The sequence below is a fragment of the Phacochoerus africanus genome, chromosome 4, assembly GCF_016906955.1.
Source record: "Phacochoerus africanus isolate WHEZ1 chromosome 4, ROS_Pafr_v1, whole genome shotgun sequence".
Classification (NCBI taxonomy): Eukaryota; Metazoa; Chordata; class Mammalia; order Artiodactyla; family Suidae; genus Phacochoerus; species Phacochoerus africanus.
Genome location: NC_062547.1, coordinates 4,886,620 through 4,903,096, shown reverse-complemented (window position 1 = coordinate 4,903,096; position 16,477 = coordinate 4,886,620). Strand labels below are relative to the sequence as shown.

The following is a 16,477-nucleotide window of genomic DNA, read 5'->3' as shown; positions in this document are numbered from 1 at the left end:
CGGCTGCACCTGCAGCACATGGAAGTTCCTCGGGCTAGGGGTGGAATCGGAGCGTAGCTGCTGGCCTATGCCACAGCCACAGCAATGCCAGATCCTTAACCTACTGTGCAAGGCCAGGGATCGAACCTGCATCCTCATGGAGACTATGTTGGGTTCTTAACCCGCTGAGTCACAATGGGAACTCCAAGACGCTTTTTCTTAAGAAGATCTCATTCACAGAGGGTTGGGGGGGTGACGTATTTTGGGGAGCCATTATCAGCATACCATGGGGAGCAAAAGCCACTTGCTTTGTCACCCCTGGTGACCTTGGACCATGACTCCCAGAAAAATGCACTCAAATTGTCAAGAAAAATGCACTGCTCAGCTGAGAGGCGGGACCTGGCTGAGAACCAGCCCTGAGGCAGGTCCTGAGGGAGGAATGCTACACCAGCCGCCAAACATCCCAGAGGCTGCCGAAATGCTGAGCAGAGCAAGGCTGTGGCGGGCGGGGCCGCCTCTGAGCTGAGTCCTGGGGGACAGATGACCAGACACCTGCAGCCATGCGGTGGTCAGACACAGAGGCAAAGATCCAGTTGCAGAAGACGATGATGGTCAGGGCCAGGGTGGGGCGAAGGGGAGGGGGCCACAAGCACCCACCCACGGAGGGTTCCAGCAGGTGGTACCCTCAAACTGCCGCCTTTGGGAGGGAAGAGGGGCAGGGAGACAGCTGGAGCCCACAAGGGTCGTCCAGGCTAAAGCACTGAGCTTGGGCGAGGGGATGAGCTCTGCCTGCAGCACTTGGAGGCCTTCCGCTGGGTTCAGGGATTGGACCGGGGAGCAGGAGAGGACGGAGTAAGGGGGCCGTGCAGGTTTCAGCTGAAGCAAAGGGTGGCTGGATGGGCACCTGCCATTTCCTGAGAAGGAGGTCAGGGAGGAGCCAGGCTGAGGCAGGCAGGGACAGGAGTCGCGGGCTCAGGGTCAGGGCCGGCTGAGACATGAATGTGGGATCCATCGTCTCCAAGGGTCACCTTCAGGGACATGGGACTGGGGGAGGTCACTCGTGTGTCTGGGAAGAAAGGAGTTACGAGGAATGGCAGTCTATAGGACGGGGGGAGAGCAAAGGGGCAGCCAGGGACACAGTAGGACAGGACAAAAAGGGACCCCCTCGCCACGCCTGGGCAAATGTCGTTGAAGTTGAGACATGGGAGAGAAGCCACAGCTGAAAGCGGGTGGACCAGAAGGAAAGGAGACTGGTCACCACAGACCCCGGATGAGCAGAATGAGGAAAGCCTGGATCCCCTGATTCGCTAGGTCTGGGCGGGGCCGGAAATCACGAGTTCCCAGCATGCTCTGGGTTTCCGGAAGCACTCGGGGCAGCTCGGCCCTGCTCACAGCAGCCGCCTAAGTTGTGGGGGGCTGTCCTGTGCTTTGTAGGGTGTTTAGCAGCCCCCCCCCCGCCGCTCGTCTCTACCCACTCCGGGCTGCTGGCACTTCCCCTATTGTGACAACCCAAACTGTCTCCAGACACTGCCAAGTGTCCCCAGGGGAGTCATCGTTCCCCCCCCCACACACACACTGAGAGCCACAGTCCTGGATGATTCTTTGAAGTTCTTCTGCTCCAGGGAAGCGGGGGTGGGGGTGGGGTGACTGCGGGGCGGGGGGGGTGGTGACTGAGGGGCAGGGCGGGGTTGAGAGGGGGAGGTCCGGGGGTGCACCGGGTGCTGCGGGGGTGGGGAGGGTGATCCTGGCGGGGAGCCCTCGGTGGGGATGTCAGAGGGGGTGGCTCATGGGGTGTGGGGCGGGAATGTGCAGAGCTGGAGGTGGGAGAATGAGGGACGATGGGGTGGGGGGTGGGGAGGGATGGGCAGTGACAAATCCCAGCACGGAGCAACAGACCTTGGTCTGGGCCGGGACCTCCCAGCGAGCCCTGACGGACTCCTGCGGCCTAAATGATGGCTCCTCAAGTTCACGTGTTGAAGCTCTAATCCCCAGTGGGTGGTATTTGGAGGCGAGCCTTTGGGAGATAATTAGGGTTAGACGTGGGGGTGGGGCTCCCGTGGTGGCATCAGTGCCCTTACAGGATGGGCCCTCAGAGAGCTTGCTGGCTCGCTCTCTGCTGTGTGAGGAAGCAGGGAGAAGACAGCCGACTGCGAGCTGGGAGAAGAGCCCTCCTGAGAAACCGACCAGCTGGTGCCTTGGCCTTGGACTTCCGGCCTCCAGGACTGCAAAAAAGAAATGTCCGTGGTGCTTTGTTCCAACAGCCCAGGCTGACTAAGAAGGGACCTAGTGTGAATCTCCACCTGGTGGGTGGGGCTTGGGAAAGGGGACCCTCTGGCCCTCTGGTAGATGCTGGGTGCCCTGTGGGGGGTGTGGGGGGGTCCTTCTTGGGGAGAGAAAGCAGTGGTGCCCAGTACTCCGGGTCCCCCAATGGGACTGAACAGGTTAATTCAGGGACCTCTAAACCTCCCCTGGGATCCGAAGATTCCAGGACCCTACTCCGTGCTTCTGTCCTGGCAGGTCTGGGGTGGACCCTGGCACCAGCACTTTTGTTGGTGGTGGTTTTGTCTTTTTAGGGCCGCACCTGCAGCATAGGGAGATTCCCAGGCTAGGAATCAAATTAGAGCTGTAGCTGCTGGCCACACCACAGCCACAGCAATGCCAGATCATTAACCCACTGAGCAAGGTCAGGGTTCAAACTTGCATTCTCATAGATACTAGTCAGATTCATTTCCACTGAGCCAGGACAGGAATTTCCTCATTTTAAGTTCGACTAGAATGTATACACTTTGTATGTAAATGGTATGAGGTAGAGATCCAATTTAATTTTTTTCCTATCAAGAAAACCAATTGCTAGCATCTATAGCTGGCAGATTATCTGTACAAGTCTGTTTCTGAGCTCTCTCCTCTGTTCCACAGATGTACTTATTTCTTCGTCTTTGTATCAGTACTATACTGTCTTAAATACTATTGTTTAATAAGGAGTCTTGAAATCTGGTGGGGCAAGTCTCTCTATGTTGCTTTTCTTCCAAATTATTTTGACTTTGGGAGTTCCCTTGTGGCACAGTGGGTTAAGGATCCAGTGTTGTGCTGTGGCTCGGGTTGCTGCTGTAGCATGGGTTTGATCGCTGGTCTTAGAATTTTCACATTCAGGGGACGCAGCCAAAAAAAAAACCAAATTATCTTGGCTTATTCTTGGCCCATTTGTCTTCCATAGACAGAATCAGCTCATCGTGTTCCATGAAATTTTCTATTAGAGTCTTGATTGGAAGTATTTAAATTTAATGGGTCATTTTTGGTGACTCTGACATCTTTATGAATCTTCCCATTCATGAACATGGCATATTTTTCCACTGATTTAGCTCTTTGTGAATGTCTTTCAATACAATACTGTAATTTTTTCCATTATACATCTTTTGTGGGGTTTTTTGGGCCATGCCCCAGGCATGCAGAATTTCCTGCGGCCAGGGATCATACCCATGCCACAGCAGTAACCCGAGTCACAGCAGCAACAATGCTAGATCCTTAACCCTCTGAGCCACCAGGAAACTCCTCCCCCCCCCTTTTTTTTTTTCCTACTACACATCTTAGGTTAGAGGCATACCTAAGTAGCTTGTTTTTATTGCTATTCTAAAAACTGCACTTTCCAGAAGTGTACAGGTGGAGTAGGAGAATGCAATTTACTTCTTGAATTAGTCTTATTTTCAGAACTAATTCTAATAATAATGAGGTTTTCATGTGAGCAAAGTTGAAATCTGTGGCAATTGATGGTTTTGCTTCCTCCTTTTCAATTTTACACCCTATTTTGTTCTTCCTTTTTTACTGTGTAGGCTGGGACCTCTAACACATGTTGAAGCAAAGACAGTGGGAATGATTGTCTAGTTCTTGTTCTTAATGGGATTGTGGCTAACATTTCACCTTTAAGTAAGTATAATCTTTGCTATAAATTTTTGGAAGATTTTTTTACCAGGTGAAGAAAATTCCTTTCTCTATCTAGCTTAATGAGAAATATTGTTGTGTTTATTTTAAATCATACATGGATATTGGGAGTTCCTGCAGAGGCACAGTGGTTAAAGATCCGGTGTTGCCACAGCTGTGACACCTGTGGCTTGGATTCAATCCCTGGCCCTGGGAAGTTCCATATGCTGCAGGTAGAGCCAAAAAAGAAAAAAATTGGAGTCCCCATCATGGCTCAATGGTAACAAACCCAACCAGGATCCATGAAGACTAGGGTTCAATCCTGGTTTAAAAATCATTCTGTGGTTACAAAAATGAAGTGAAGGAGTTCCTGTTGTGGCGCAGCAGAAACGAATCCGACTAGGAACCATGAGGTTGCGGGTTTGATCCCTGGCCTTGCTCAGTGGGTTAAGGATCCGGTGTTGGCATGAGCTGTGGTGTAGGTCGCAGACACAGCTCAGATCCCACGTGGCTGTGGCTGTGGCGTAGGCTGGTGGCTACAGCTCCGACTCAACCCCTAGCCTGGGAACTTCCGTGTGCCACAGGTGCAGCCCTAAAAAGCAAAATACAAACACACACAACTTTCTTGTGAAAAAAAGCTAACCATCATTTGAGCCTTGAGCCAGTCATAATCTTATTGCAATAGGAACATAAATGTTACTAAATCACACGTCGCCGTAACAAATGTAATAATAATGAAGGCGTTCCCGTCGTGGCGCAGTGGTTAACGAATCTGACTAGGAACCACGAGGTTGCAGGTTCGGTCCCTGCCCTTGCTCAGTGGGTTAAGGATCCGGCGTTGCCGTGAGCTGTGGTGTAGGTCGCAGACGCAGCTCGGATCCCGCGTTGCTGTGGCTCTGGTGTAGGCTGGTGGCTACAGCTCCGATTCAACCCCTAGCCTGGGAACCTCCATATGCCGCGGGAGCGGCCCAAAGCAATAGCAAAAAGACAATAATAGTAATAATAATAATAATGAAAATTTTTGAAATATTGTGATGACCGAAACACGAAGGAAAAAAATGGTGTTGAAGAGTTGCCAACTGCCCTGCTCCAGGCAGGGTTGCCACAAATTTTCAATTTGTGAAAAACGTATCACCTGTGAATGGCAATAAAGCAAGGTGTGCCTGGGTACAGCTGGCCCTTCCTGATGCCCCCAGGAAAATCCTTTCTAGATGAGGCCCCAGCCACCCTTGCTTGTGCCTCCAAGAGCCACTGAACAGCTCAGGAGGGCCACCAGCTGCCCATGGACTTCTGGTACCAAAACTGCCTGCTTCAGCTCCCCCACAAGCTCCATGAGAACAGTTGCTAGCCTTGGGTGGGGGCCTTACTGGAGACTGAGCTCACTGGTTGTGACCTGACCCCTGGGCTATGCTGGGGGTTGGCCATCTATAAAAGCAAAACTACAGAGTTCCCGCTGTGGGACAGTGGCTTAATCCGACTGCAGCAGCTCAGGTCACTGCAGAGGCTCAGGTTCCATCAAGGCCCAGCACAGTGGGTTAAAGGATCCAGCGTTGCTGCAGCTGCAGTAGGTCATAACTGTGGCTCAGATTCAATTCCCTTCCATGTGCTGCAGGTGTGGCCATAAAAACTACTAAAATTTTTAAAAATTTATTTATTATTTATTTTGTCTTTTGTCTTTTTAGGGCCGCACCCATGGCATATGGAGGTTCCCAGGCTAGGGGTCTAATGGGAGCTACAGCTGCTGGCCTACACCACAGCCATAACCACAGCCACAGCAACACAAGATCTGAGCCACGTCTGTGACCTACACCACAGCTCACGGCAACGCCGGATCCTTAACCCACTGAGCGAGGCCAGGGATCAAACCTGAAACCTCATGGTTCCTAGTCAGATGCATTTCTGCTGCGCCATGATAGGAACTCCTAAAACTTTCTTTCTTTTTTTTTTTTTTGTCTTTTTGCCATTTCTTAGGCCACTCCCGCAGCATATGGAGATTCCCAGGCTAGGGGTCGAATCGGAGCTGTAGCCACCTGCCTACGCCAGAACCACAACAACTCAGGATCTGAGCTGCATCTGCGACCTACACCACAGCTCACAGTGACGCCAGATCCTTAACCCACTGAGCAAGACCAGGGATCAAACCTGCAACCTCATGGTTCCTAGTCAGATTCATTTCCGCTGTGCCATGACGGGATCGCCTAAAACTTTTTTTAAATGAAAGCAAATTTACAACAGGTATTGCCTCACAACCCGTAATACACAACACACAATGATGCCGTCTGGGCAAATGTTCCGTCTTTAACGACGATTGTCATAAGATCTCACCTTCTCATAAGAGGCTCATCTCCTGAACCAGACACTCAGGAAACTGACCACGTTTGCAAATGTGCTCCTGTCCTGTAAGGGATGGAGATCAGACTGAGGCAAAAGAAGGATATGGTTGAACACGACCCTCTAAATAGAAATCCTAAGAGGGTGCCATCTTTTCTTATATTGTCCTGCAGTGTAGACCTACCCAAGGTGCAGAATTTATTCAAAAATAGAAAATGCGCAGTGGATAATTCTAATGAGAAATTCTCACAAGACAGGGGAGACTTAAAATTGGCGCACGGGGAGTTCCAGATGCTGCAGGTGAGGACTCAAAAAAAAAGGGGGGGGGGAGTTCTTGTCATGGCTCAGCAGTAACAGGCCCAACTAGTATCCATGAGGACGCAGGTTCAATCCCTGGCCTCGCTTAGTGGGTTAAGGATACAGCATTGCCATGAGCTGTGGTGTAGGTCACAGACTCGGATTGAATCTGGTGTTGGTGTGGCTATGATGTAGGCCACCAGCTTCAGCTCCAATTTGACCCCTAGCCTGGGAACTTCCATATGCTTCGGGTGGGGCTCTTAAAAAACAAAAAGTTGTCTGCCAGTAGGAGATGCTCCCATGTCCTCCTAAATATGCAGATTTGTTTTTTTTTTCTTCTTTTTGGGTCCCACCTGCAGCATATGGAAGTTCCCAGGCTAGGGGGCAAATCAGAGCTGCAGTTGCTGGCCACAGCCCCAGCCATAGCCCCAGCAATGCGGGGTCCGAGCCACGTCTGCCACCTACACCACAGCTCACAGCAACACCAGATCCTTAACCCACCGAGCAAGGCCAGGGATCAAACCTGCTTCCTCATGGATTCTAGTAGGGTTTGTAACCCACTGAAGCATAACGGAACTCCCTAAATATGCAGCTATTAAAGCAAGGTCCCCAAACAATGCCTATTCCAAGGCCTTCCAGGCCCTTTGACTTGAAACCAATGCCACTGCACAAGAAGGCCACTGCTCAGCGTGCTGGCTCTTCCTTCAGCATGTCCTGAGTCTAGGACAGCTCCATGCGTGGGGGATCCTGCTCCGGTCTGAAATACTCAACGCACCCTCTTTTGGTCTCGGAGCCCAGCCCCTTCCGCTGGGGGACTTTGCTTATTTTCTTGAGCACTCAGCTGTGTGTTTGAAAATAAGTTTGTGTCTGCTTCAGCATCTCTAGGTGTTTCTAGGAGACTCGTTGTGCTCTCTTGCCTGTTATTGAAAAGTTAAAGGCCATTACACTCTTACAGGGTAGAGTCTTGGAATCATATAGTTTTTTAAAGATCTCCCTGGGGCAGATGGACAGAATCACAGAAGCTGAGGCCCCGGCACAGCCTCTGATCACCCACACTGGAGTCTAGGCTGCCACCAGTTATCTTATCCAGAGGAGACAGTGACAAGGGGAGATGCCGTCAACATCAATGTCCTACTTTACAGCCAACCCTGGAGCTGCCAAGGGGTGGGACACTCACATGTGAAGGCTGTTCAGCTGCCCCCCCAAAGAGCCGGCCTGCTGAGGCTTGCCGCCACAACAGTTGCCCTCTCCTGGGTGTGTCCCTTTACGTGTGTCTGGGTGTGTGTGTGTCATGGGGGGTGGGGGGGGTCTTGTCCATGTGCCAGGAGCAGCAAGGGCTCTTCTGCTGGGCAACTCACCCTGGTGCGAGGTGTGCGATCGGAAGCCATGCCCCTCCCTCACTCCTGGGCCACGTTTTCCTCTGCTTGTCACCAGAGTCTTTGTCCAGTATCGAGATGTTAGAAATGACTCTGACCTGGGACAAGCTGTAGACCCGTGCTTATCTGTCCACCTCCCGTGCCTGGCACACCCAGGGGCTCCCCGCTCTTGCAGATGAAACCCAGACCAAGCAACTAGTTGCCCCACTCCACCTGGAATTTAGCTGGGATCGTGCCAAGAGGATGTTGCCACATCTGCCGTTGGAGAATTTCCCCTTCTGTGCCAGATGCTGATGGAAAGCAAAAGGGAAGGACAGGGTGAAGGAGCTTCACCCAGCCCACTGGTCCCGCCCGGTGGCCAGCCTGGACCTGCTTGTCACTGAAAGTCTGTGTATGAATTTCTGGCCCCTGTCTGAACGTAGAGGCCACCTGGGATGGGAGGGGGCTGGCCCTCACTGTAGCTGTAGCCCTTGCTGACCCCAGGAGTGCAGGACCCCGTGTCTGTCAAAATCCACTTGATAACTAGTTTATGTTGGTTCATGGCAGACCCTGCAGGGAGGTGGGGAAGGTCGCTTCCCAAGGGCCCCAGATCACAGGTTTAATCGCCTTCCCTAGGCTGGGTCCTGAAAGGATGCCACCAGTTCTCGGGACAAGGGGAGGGGAGCCCAAGGAAGGACCCATTGAGTGTACCTAATGTGAATAGCTGATGTTTGTGGAGTCCCCATCATGGCTCAGTGGTTAACGAATCTGACTAGCTTCCATGAGGATGCAGGTTCGATCCCTGACCTTGTTCAGTGGGTTTAGGATTCTGCCTTGCCCTGAGCTGTGAACTGTGGTGTAGGCCGGCAGGAACAGCTCCAATTAGGCCCCCTAGCCTGGGAATCTCCATATGCCGCGGGTGCAGCCCTTAAAAAAAAAAAAAGCTGATGTTCGTTAAGAGCTCACTCTGTGCCAGCCCAGACGTCCTCTGTTCATGACATTCTCGGCATCTCCGTAATTTCATGGTGTTCCCAGGCGAAAAGAAATATCTAACAGTTCTATTTGAGACTTATTGTATTTTATTTTTGTGAATTATTGTATTTTATTTCTGACAGTGCCCGTGGAATGCAGAAATTCTGGAGCCAGAACCCATCCTCCAGGCCCACGAGGGACTGGCGGCCGCTTCACCCCCTCCGCTGAGGTTCCTACAGGCTCCCCCGCCCCACCCGACCCCACCCCACCCCACCCGGCCCAGGCGTTTCTCTCCTGAGTGGATGGGGTGGGACGGGCCAAAGCAGGCGGGGGGTGGGGAGGGGCGGGGCCTAGGGGACCCTCCCTCTTCAACCGCAGTTCAAGGCGGCCACCAGACCACCGCAGTGCCCAATCGGGTGGGTCAGCCGTGCACACACCCCCGGAGCTCTCTGTCCCCTCACCGCAGGAGCCATCCCAATGAGGACAATACAAAATTTCTTTATTGCTAATTTCCTACAAACAGTCGCGCCATAGGAATGTGCAAAGCTCGCGACACGCTCGGCCCAGGCCTGTAGCCCAGTTTGGCGGTATTGTGGGGGTCCCTGCCCCGGGGGTTGGAGCCGGGGAGGGGGTGATGGAGAGCCGCCCCAGGGGCGGAAAGGGGATTTCAGCCGTGCGGTCTCTCGAACCCCGGGCCTTGCCGAAAGGTCCCAAGGCCTTACCCCGCCTTGCAGGGGGCTGCGGGGCGGATCCTGCACACGCCACGGGGCGCGCAGAGGGTCCTTGCAGAAGTTGGCGCGGAATCAGACCTTAGCCACGTTAAACCGGGCCCCTCACTGCTCCTCCGGCCCATCGCCTCCCTGTGCCTGTTCGAAGGGGCAGGGCCGGCGGCAGAGGCCGGCTGGTTCGGGGCCGGATTTCGGCCCCACGGGAGGCACCTCCTCCTCCACGCCGTCCCCCCGACCGCCGCCGCCGCCACAGTGCTCGTCCTCCGCGTCGCTCTCGTCCGAGTTGTCCTCCTCCAGGTAGCGGTAGCCGCGCACCTTGTGCTGGGGCCGCGGGATGCGGGGCTGGCGCGGGACCACTCCCCGCCGCAGCTTCTGCTCCATCCACAGGTACGAGGCCGTGGCCACCACCAGCGTCACCAGCAGCACCGCCAGCTTCGCCTAGGCGCACAAGGAGGGATCCAGGGGACCTGCCGGCCGCTGGCCTCACACCCTCCCGACCCATCCCAGCTGCCGGATAGGCCCACTCCCTTCTGGAACTCGCACCCGCAGCTCCTCTGAGGGCCTTCCCCACTCCTGGGAGCCGCCTGCCACCCAGGCTTCCTGAGCACCCTCCTGCTGACAAGGCTCAAACCCCAGCTCTGCCCCTAGGTCACCCTACCTCTCCGGGCCTCAGTTTCCCTAACTGTAATGATCATGCCTTTGTCTCACAGGGTAGATGGAAGATGTGACAGGTGGACACAGGGCTGGCGCTCCCTGACCGGGGCTTAGACTGCTCTGTCCCTTACACGTAGGGGTCATAAGTAGTGCTTCTTAGAGATTTTGACTAGAACACACAGAAATAACTTTGCATCATAACTCAGTACACACGCACTCCTTTGCTGGTTCCTATTACATTTTTCATTTTTTAAAATATTGGTTGGGCCTGCTAAACTGGCCCACCAGTGGGTGGGAGCAGACCTAAGGACCCCTAAGGGCCAAGGAGGGAGACATCCAGCTCAGAGCCCAGTATCTAGCGAACAGATGTCCCGACTACCCATGAGGCGGCTAGGATGTGCCCACAAGGAAGGAGCAAACAGTGAACCCTTTTAGAGACAGGTAAACCAAGGCTGGCAGGAGGTGAAGCTGTCACAAGTCAGTGCTGGGTGTGGGGCCACCCAGGGGGCTTGGCCCAGGGCCTGGCCCTTGGGGAGTGGTGTCCTTCCAGGGGCTGTGAGGCCTGGGCGGGCAGGCACCCAGAAAGCATGTGTTGTCTGGGGGCTGGTGTGTGATGGGGGCGCCTTGCCCCTGGCCCCCACCCAGCCTTACCTTCATGGGCAGGCTTGAGCCCAAGTAGACGGTGAAGATGGCCACTGCCTGCCACCAGTGGTAGATGGTGAAGATGAAGTCTTGTCTCTCTTTGTCCTCATACAGGATTCCCAGGAGTGCTGTAGGCGGGCAGGACAGGGCAGAGGCGGGAGAGGTGTCAGCTGAAGCCCAGGGCTGCTGCTCTCTCCAACCAATGACCCTCTCATGCCCTTTGCTGGTCCCAGGCCTCGGCCGGAGCGCCCCAAAGCCACTGTAAACCAGTCCTGGCCTGCCCCCTAATGGACATCCTGGTTCTTACGCTGCCTGGGAGCTTCGCAGAGGTAGGAGCAGTGGGCCCTCTGCTGGGATGCATGGGGCTGGGGGGGCGGGAGTCCAGCTCTGGGAAACACACGTGACCTCAAAAGTGAAAACTCAATGGCAGTCACATCCCAGGGGCTGTTTCTCCTCCCAGGGCTCAAGGAGGCTAAAACGCTGTAGCAACAAGCCTTCTGCAAGGCCAAGAAGAAGTTGAAGGGGAGGAATTTGTTTCCGAAAGCATCCACCCAACCGTACACACCCCCCGCCCCGTGGGCAGGAAGGGCATCAGGCAGGGAGTCAGGAGATTCCACTCTCAGGACTGAAAGGTGGGGAGAGTTGGCAGAGATGTGGATTCACATGTTGGCTCTCTGGGTGGCTCGGGGCAAATTAACTCCCCAGAGCCACTTTCCTCATCTGTACAATGACATGACACATACAGGCTGCGTTGTACGGCCTTGATGGGAGAAGGCATAGAGCCTGGCAAATTGTACCCTCGCCAGCTACTCAGGACGTTAACACTCTCATGCTGAGATCCTGCCGTGTGACTGTGCACCCTGGGTTGCTGTGAAGGGACACAGAGCCACCACCCCAACCCCAGGGGCCACATGAGGAGGCAGGAAGCAGAGCGGCAGAAGAGGATTCTGGGACCTGGCCCAAGTCCAGACATCATGGGCTCAAGTCCAGAGGCAAAGCAGCCAGGTCAGTGTGGCCCAGGGTGTGGGGCACCATCCCCTATAGCAGATGCACATGCCTGACTCTGGGATGGTGGGTGCTGGGGTTGCCTGAGTGCACATCTTCCCCGCCCGCAGCAGGCATGACCTCCCCTGTGCATATGGGGGGGTGTTCAAAACTGTTAGCACCGGCCGATGCCGAAGCCCAGATGGCTGTGCCCATGTGTACCAGCTGCGTGTCACTGGCATATGCTCACTTGTGGGCAGAGAGCATCACGCAGATGAACTCTGTCCCACCCTCTCGTTTCTGCAAGCAGGGCCCCCGCCCCAGCCTTGGGGCCTGGACTCTGCTGCTCTGCAGATTGCTGTTGGGGTTTTATGGCCTGTTCCCAGCTCCTCTCCATAAAAGGGTCATATCTGCACCTACCCCTGGAATGTGGCCAGAGCCACTTGCTGCTTCTCATGCTTCCTGGGACACAGACCCTGACATCCACTCCCAGTGTCATGGAAACTATGCCATGGTCCCCTGGTATGAAAATGAGGACTCCCCAGTGTGTTTTTCACATTGTCCCTAAGAGGTGTCCACAGAGCCCCATACCCAGCCCATGGAGCTGCAAGGTCTCACACTGACTCCCAAGCCCGCCCTAGGGAGTCCTCAGGGTGTCCATGGCATGTCCCTCCTACGCCTGCCTTGAGAGTGTCCAAGCCCTCCTCATCTGTCCCTGCCACCCCCAGAGTGTCCACTGGCATCCCCACCTACCCACAGCAAGGCCACAGGGCCCCTGCCAGACCTCCAGTGTGGCCATCGACCCATGTCTGCCCCTGTCTGTGTTCCCCTCAACCACCCCGAGGTAGCCCCAGATCCCCTGGCGAGCCATCCCAGGGCCCACGGCTGTACTCACTGCTGAGCCCGGTCTTGTTGAGGGCGCTGCCCACACCCCAGAGGGCAGCTGCTGCATAGAGGATCCAGAGGTGTTGCAGGACCCGAGGAGCGGGGGCCCAGAAAAAGAGGATGAGCGTGAGCAGCAGGTGCAGTCCAGCCCCGGCCACCAGCGGCACCGGGCGTGGCAGCCACAGCCCCAGCAGACCCAGGATGGAGGAGGCTGAGGCACCCAGGCTATAAGCCACCAGCAGGTATGCCAGGCGTTCCAGCCCCACAGAGCACACGCCATAGCCCTGGGGAGAGAGGGGTGAGTGGGAGGCCAGTTGGCCCAGGCTCTGGCCCTCCCCACGAGGTCTCACTTCAGGCCACATCCTGCCCTCTCGAGGCCATCTCCCTCCTAGGCTTGTGGGACGGCTTCTCAGGGACAGTGGGAAGATGCTTGGACAGTGTCCTGGGACACTAAGGCTGAAACCCACATGGAACCAAACACCTTGCATTACACCTTTGGGGCCGTGAGCATCATTATTAGACACTTCACAGATGAGGCAGCAGACTTAGGTTAAAGTAACTCCCAAGGTAGAGGAGGAAAGGCGGGAGAGGGGGAAAAGAAAGAAGAGGGAGGGAGGCATCTGGGCTTACAGCTGTCCCCTGGTATCCGCGGGAGACTGGTTCCAGTACTCCCTGTACATACCAAACTCTGCAGATGTTCAAGTCCCTTATGTAGAGTGGGATAATACATACTTACACTCTTTTTTGTTATTGTCTTTTTGCCTTTTCTAGGGCCACTTCCCACAGCATATGGAGGTTCCCAGGCTAGGGGTCTAATCAGAGCTGTAGACACTGGCCTACGCCAGAGCCACAGCAACGCGGGATCTGAGCCACGTCTGCGACCTACACCACAGCTCATGGTAAGGCCAGATCCTTAACCCACTGAGCAAGACCTGGGATCAAACCCGCAACCTCATGCTTCCTAGTCGGATTCGTTAACCACTGTGCCACGGGAACTCCAGTACATACTTATATTCACAACTTAGTCATTGTCTAAAATTCAGATTTAACCGGATGTCTGGCGATCCTCTGCAGGCTGCGCTTACCAGGGCGATGCCAGTGCAGGCAAAGAGCACCTCGAAGCCGCTGTAGATAAAGAAGGGCACGAGGTGGCGCAGGCGGAAGTCGCGCACATGCTTGAAGGGCAGCTGGAAGATGTTGCCCCAACCCACGCTGCGCAGGTCGATCTCCTCCGTGGGCCGGTAGGCGGCGCCGCACAGGCCCAGCACCTGCGGGGAGGCGGGGAGGGGGCGGGCAGCTAGGCACCCTGGCCCCGCCCCCGGGGCCCAGCCCCGCCCCCTAGGCAGAGCCATGGGCGGGACCTTGCCTCCCAGCCCCGCCTCCAGGCTGAAGTCTCGCCCCCAGGCTTGAGCCACACCTTCGGACCCTCGATCCTAGGACCCTGTCTCCAGCTTGACCTCAGCCCAGGCCTGGGCCGCCTCTCACTGGCCTCTAGGATTCCAAATCCTCTCTCAGTCCACAGGCGCCAGGCCAGCTTCCGAGCCTCTAGCCCAGCTCCTAGGCTCAGGCTCCCGCCCCAGGACTCAGCTCTGACTCGGATTCAGACCAAGCCCCCAGGCCGCCATCCAGACGCCCAGACCGCACTCCTCTCTACCCGCCACGGTGCCCAGACCTGCCTCCGCCACACCCCCATCCAGGGCCCCACCAGCAGCATAGCCAGGAAGGCCATGGCCATGAGCACGCTCTCCACCACGATGAGGTTTCGGCTCCGCGGCAGCGTCCGTAGGACCGTCTTGTTGAAGCCGCTGAGGATGCCGTGGCTGTTAGTGCCTGAGAAAGGTGAGGGTGGGGGCATCGTGAGGCAGGGAGTGGGGTACACGGTCAACTTAGCCACCATGAAATGCCCCAAAGCAGTGGGTAAGAGGGGAGGGTTAGAGGGCTGGGCGAAGGTGGTGGGAGGAAGGCAGTGTTCTTTGGCCAAGCATTTTGGAGGTGAAGGCCACTGGGGCTGAAAACACCCCAAGGAGAAGAGCACCTCCCCTGCCCCTCCCTGCCCTATTGCCTGCACGGGAGCCAATCCACCTCCCATCTCCATGCATTCACTAGCACTAAGGGTATACTTGGCCCTGAGAGAGCCCACAGGCAGCCTCAGCCCAGATGACACCTCCTCCTGGCAGCCTTCCCTGATGCAACCCCCCTCCCCTGCCACCCCAAGCTGAGTCACATGTCCTAAGCACAAAGCCCTGTGCCTTGGTCACCAGAGCCGTAGCGCTCCAGGCTCTCAGCCCTGAATTCTGTGAGCAAGGGCATCTTCTCTGCCCTTGAGGACCCAGTGTCACCTCAATGGGGGAGGTGAGCAGACCTCGGGGACCCCACCCCCATGAGGACTAACCGCAGTTCTGCACGTTGCACAGCGTGTGATTCAGATCGTATAGGTAGTGGTTCAGGAAGTAGATCATGGGCAGCTGGGCGCAGGCGAAGCTCAGCTGTGGGCAGGAGGGCAGCTCGGATCAGGCTTGGGGCATGAAACCAGGCAGGAGGCACGGGCATGATCTGGAAGAGGTCTGGGCACAGCCTTGGAGGGACAGGGGCTCTCCTACCTCTGGGGGGGTGGCCTGATCGTGGGGGGGGGGGTTTGCCCACTGCAGGAGGACTTCCTCCTGGTTAGCACTGTGGACAGGGAGGGAGTGAGGTCTCAGTCACTAGAGGTAGGCAAGCAGCGGTTGGCTCAAGAAAGAGCAGTGGAACTAGAAAGCTGAAAAAATTGTGGAATGGGCTCCAGCCTGGGATTCTGGGCCTGGAACCCTAGCCCACCTTCAGGTCCCCATATGTGGCACTCACATGGAAGAAGCTGTAGAAGATGGCTTGGAAGACCAGGAGATAGGGCGCATGGGAACCCCGAGGTGGGCGCTTCTGGGGGCCTTGCTCATCCTGCTCCTTGTAATGGGAGTACTCGTAATATTTCTGGGCCATCCTGGACCACAAAGGAGAGAAGATTTGCCTCAGCCCAGCCTTGGCCAGGTGCCTCCACTTCCCGCCCCCAGGGTAATGGGCTGGCCAGCCCATGTCTCACAGATGGGAAGACTGAGGCCCAGAGGGCAGATGGGCCTGGTCCAAGGTCCCCTACAGAGGTGGGCCATGCAACAGAGGCTCTGCCAGGTCCACCGTCTCCCACCCAGCTGCCCACCAGCTCACCTGGTGATGTAGTTGCCCATGGAGGCCCAAAGAGGCACAATGGCCATGCCCAGGGCCACGGCTGAGGGCACGAGCGTGTAGTAGCGCTCCCAGTAGTTGGTGGAGACAAAGAGGGCATAGATGCCCACAGCCAGGAACATCATCCACTTGGTGCCAAAAAACCTGCCGGAGTAGGAGGGATGCGGGCACCATGGGCTACCCAGAAGGCCGTGGCCCAGCTCAGGAAGCTGTGCGAGGTGGGGACAGACCCCTGGCCTTGGCGTCGAGGGCCCTAAGGTACATCTCAGTGATAGGGACTTGCTGGTGGCCTCGGTGAGCTACTGTGTCTGCACACCTCAGTTTTCCCGGCTGTCATGTGCGCTCAGAGCCCAAACCACAAGCCTCTCACGGCCACGGCGAGCATAGAGGAATAGAGCAGGGAGAGGGTGTCAGGAGTCTGGGGGCCATGTAACGAGCGGCCTCGTTTCTGTTCTAGGCTGACTCGCCAGCCCCCCTTCTTTACTCATGTGCTGTGACTGCAGGGCCCAGAGAACATTCAAG

The 16,477-nt window shown here is 55.9% G+C and overlaps 1 protein-coding gene across 1 annotated transcript in view; it reads right to left on the bottom strand.

Moving 5' to 3' along the window:
- Positions 1-9,331: 9,331 nt before the first annotated feature.
- UNC93B1 (unc-93 homolog B1, TLR signaling regulator) overlaps positions 9,332-16,477 on the bottom strand; it is an 11,432-nt gene continuing 4,286 nt past the window's right edge. Inside the window, exons 4-11 of the mRNA XM_047775091.1 lie at positions 15,938-16,099; positions 15,584-15,716; positions 15,135-15,228; positions 14,448-14,572; positions 13,828-14,010; positions 12,753-13,026; positions 10,883-11,001; positions 9,332-10,015 (exon numbers count right to left, since the gene is read on the bottom strand). Of these exons, the coding sequence (XP_047631047.1) occupies positions 9,683-10,015; positions 10,883-11,001; positions 12,753-13,026; positions 13,828-14,010; positions 14,448-14,572; positions 15,135-15,228; positions 15,584-15,716; positions 15,938-16,099 (1,423 nt within the window). The 3' untranslated portion in view covers positions 9,332-9,682. The remainder of the gene's footprint in view (positions 10,016-10,882; positions 11,002-12,752; positions 13,027-13,827; positions 14,011-14,447; positions 14,573-15,134; positions 15,229-15,583; positions 15,717-15,937; positions 16,100-16,477) is intronic.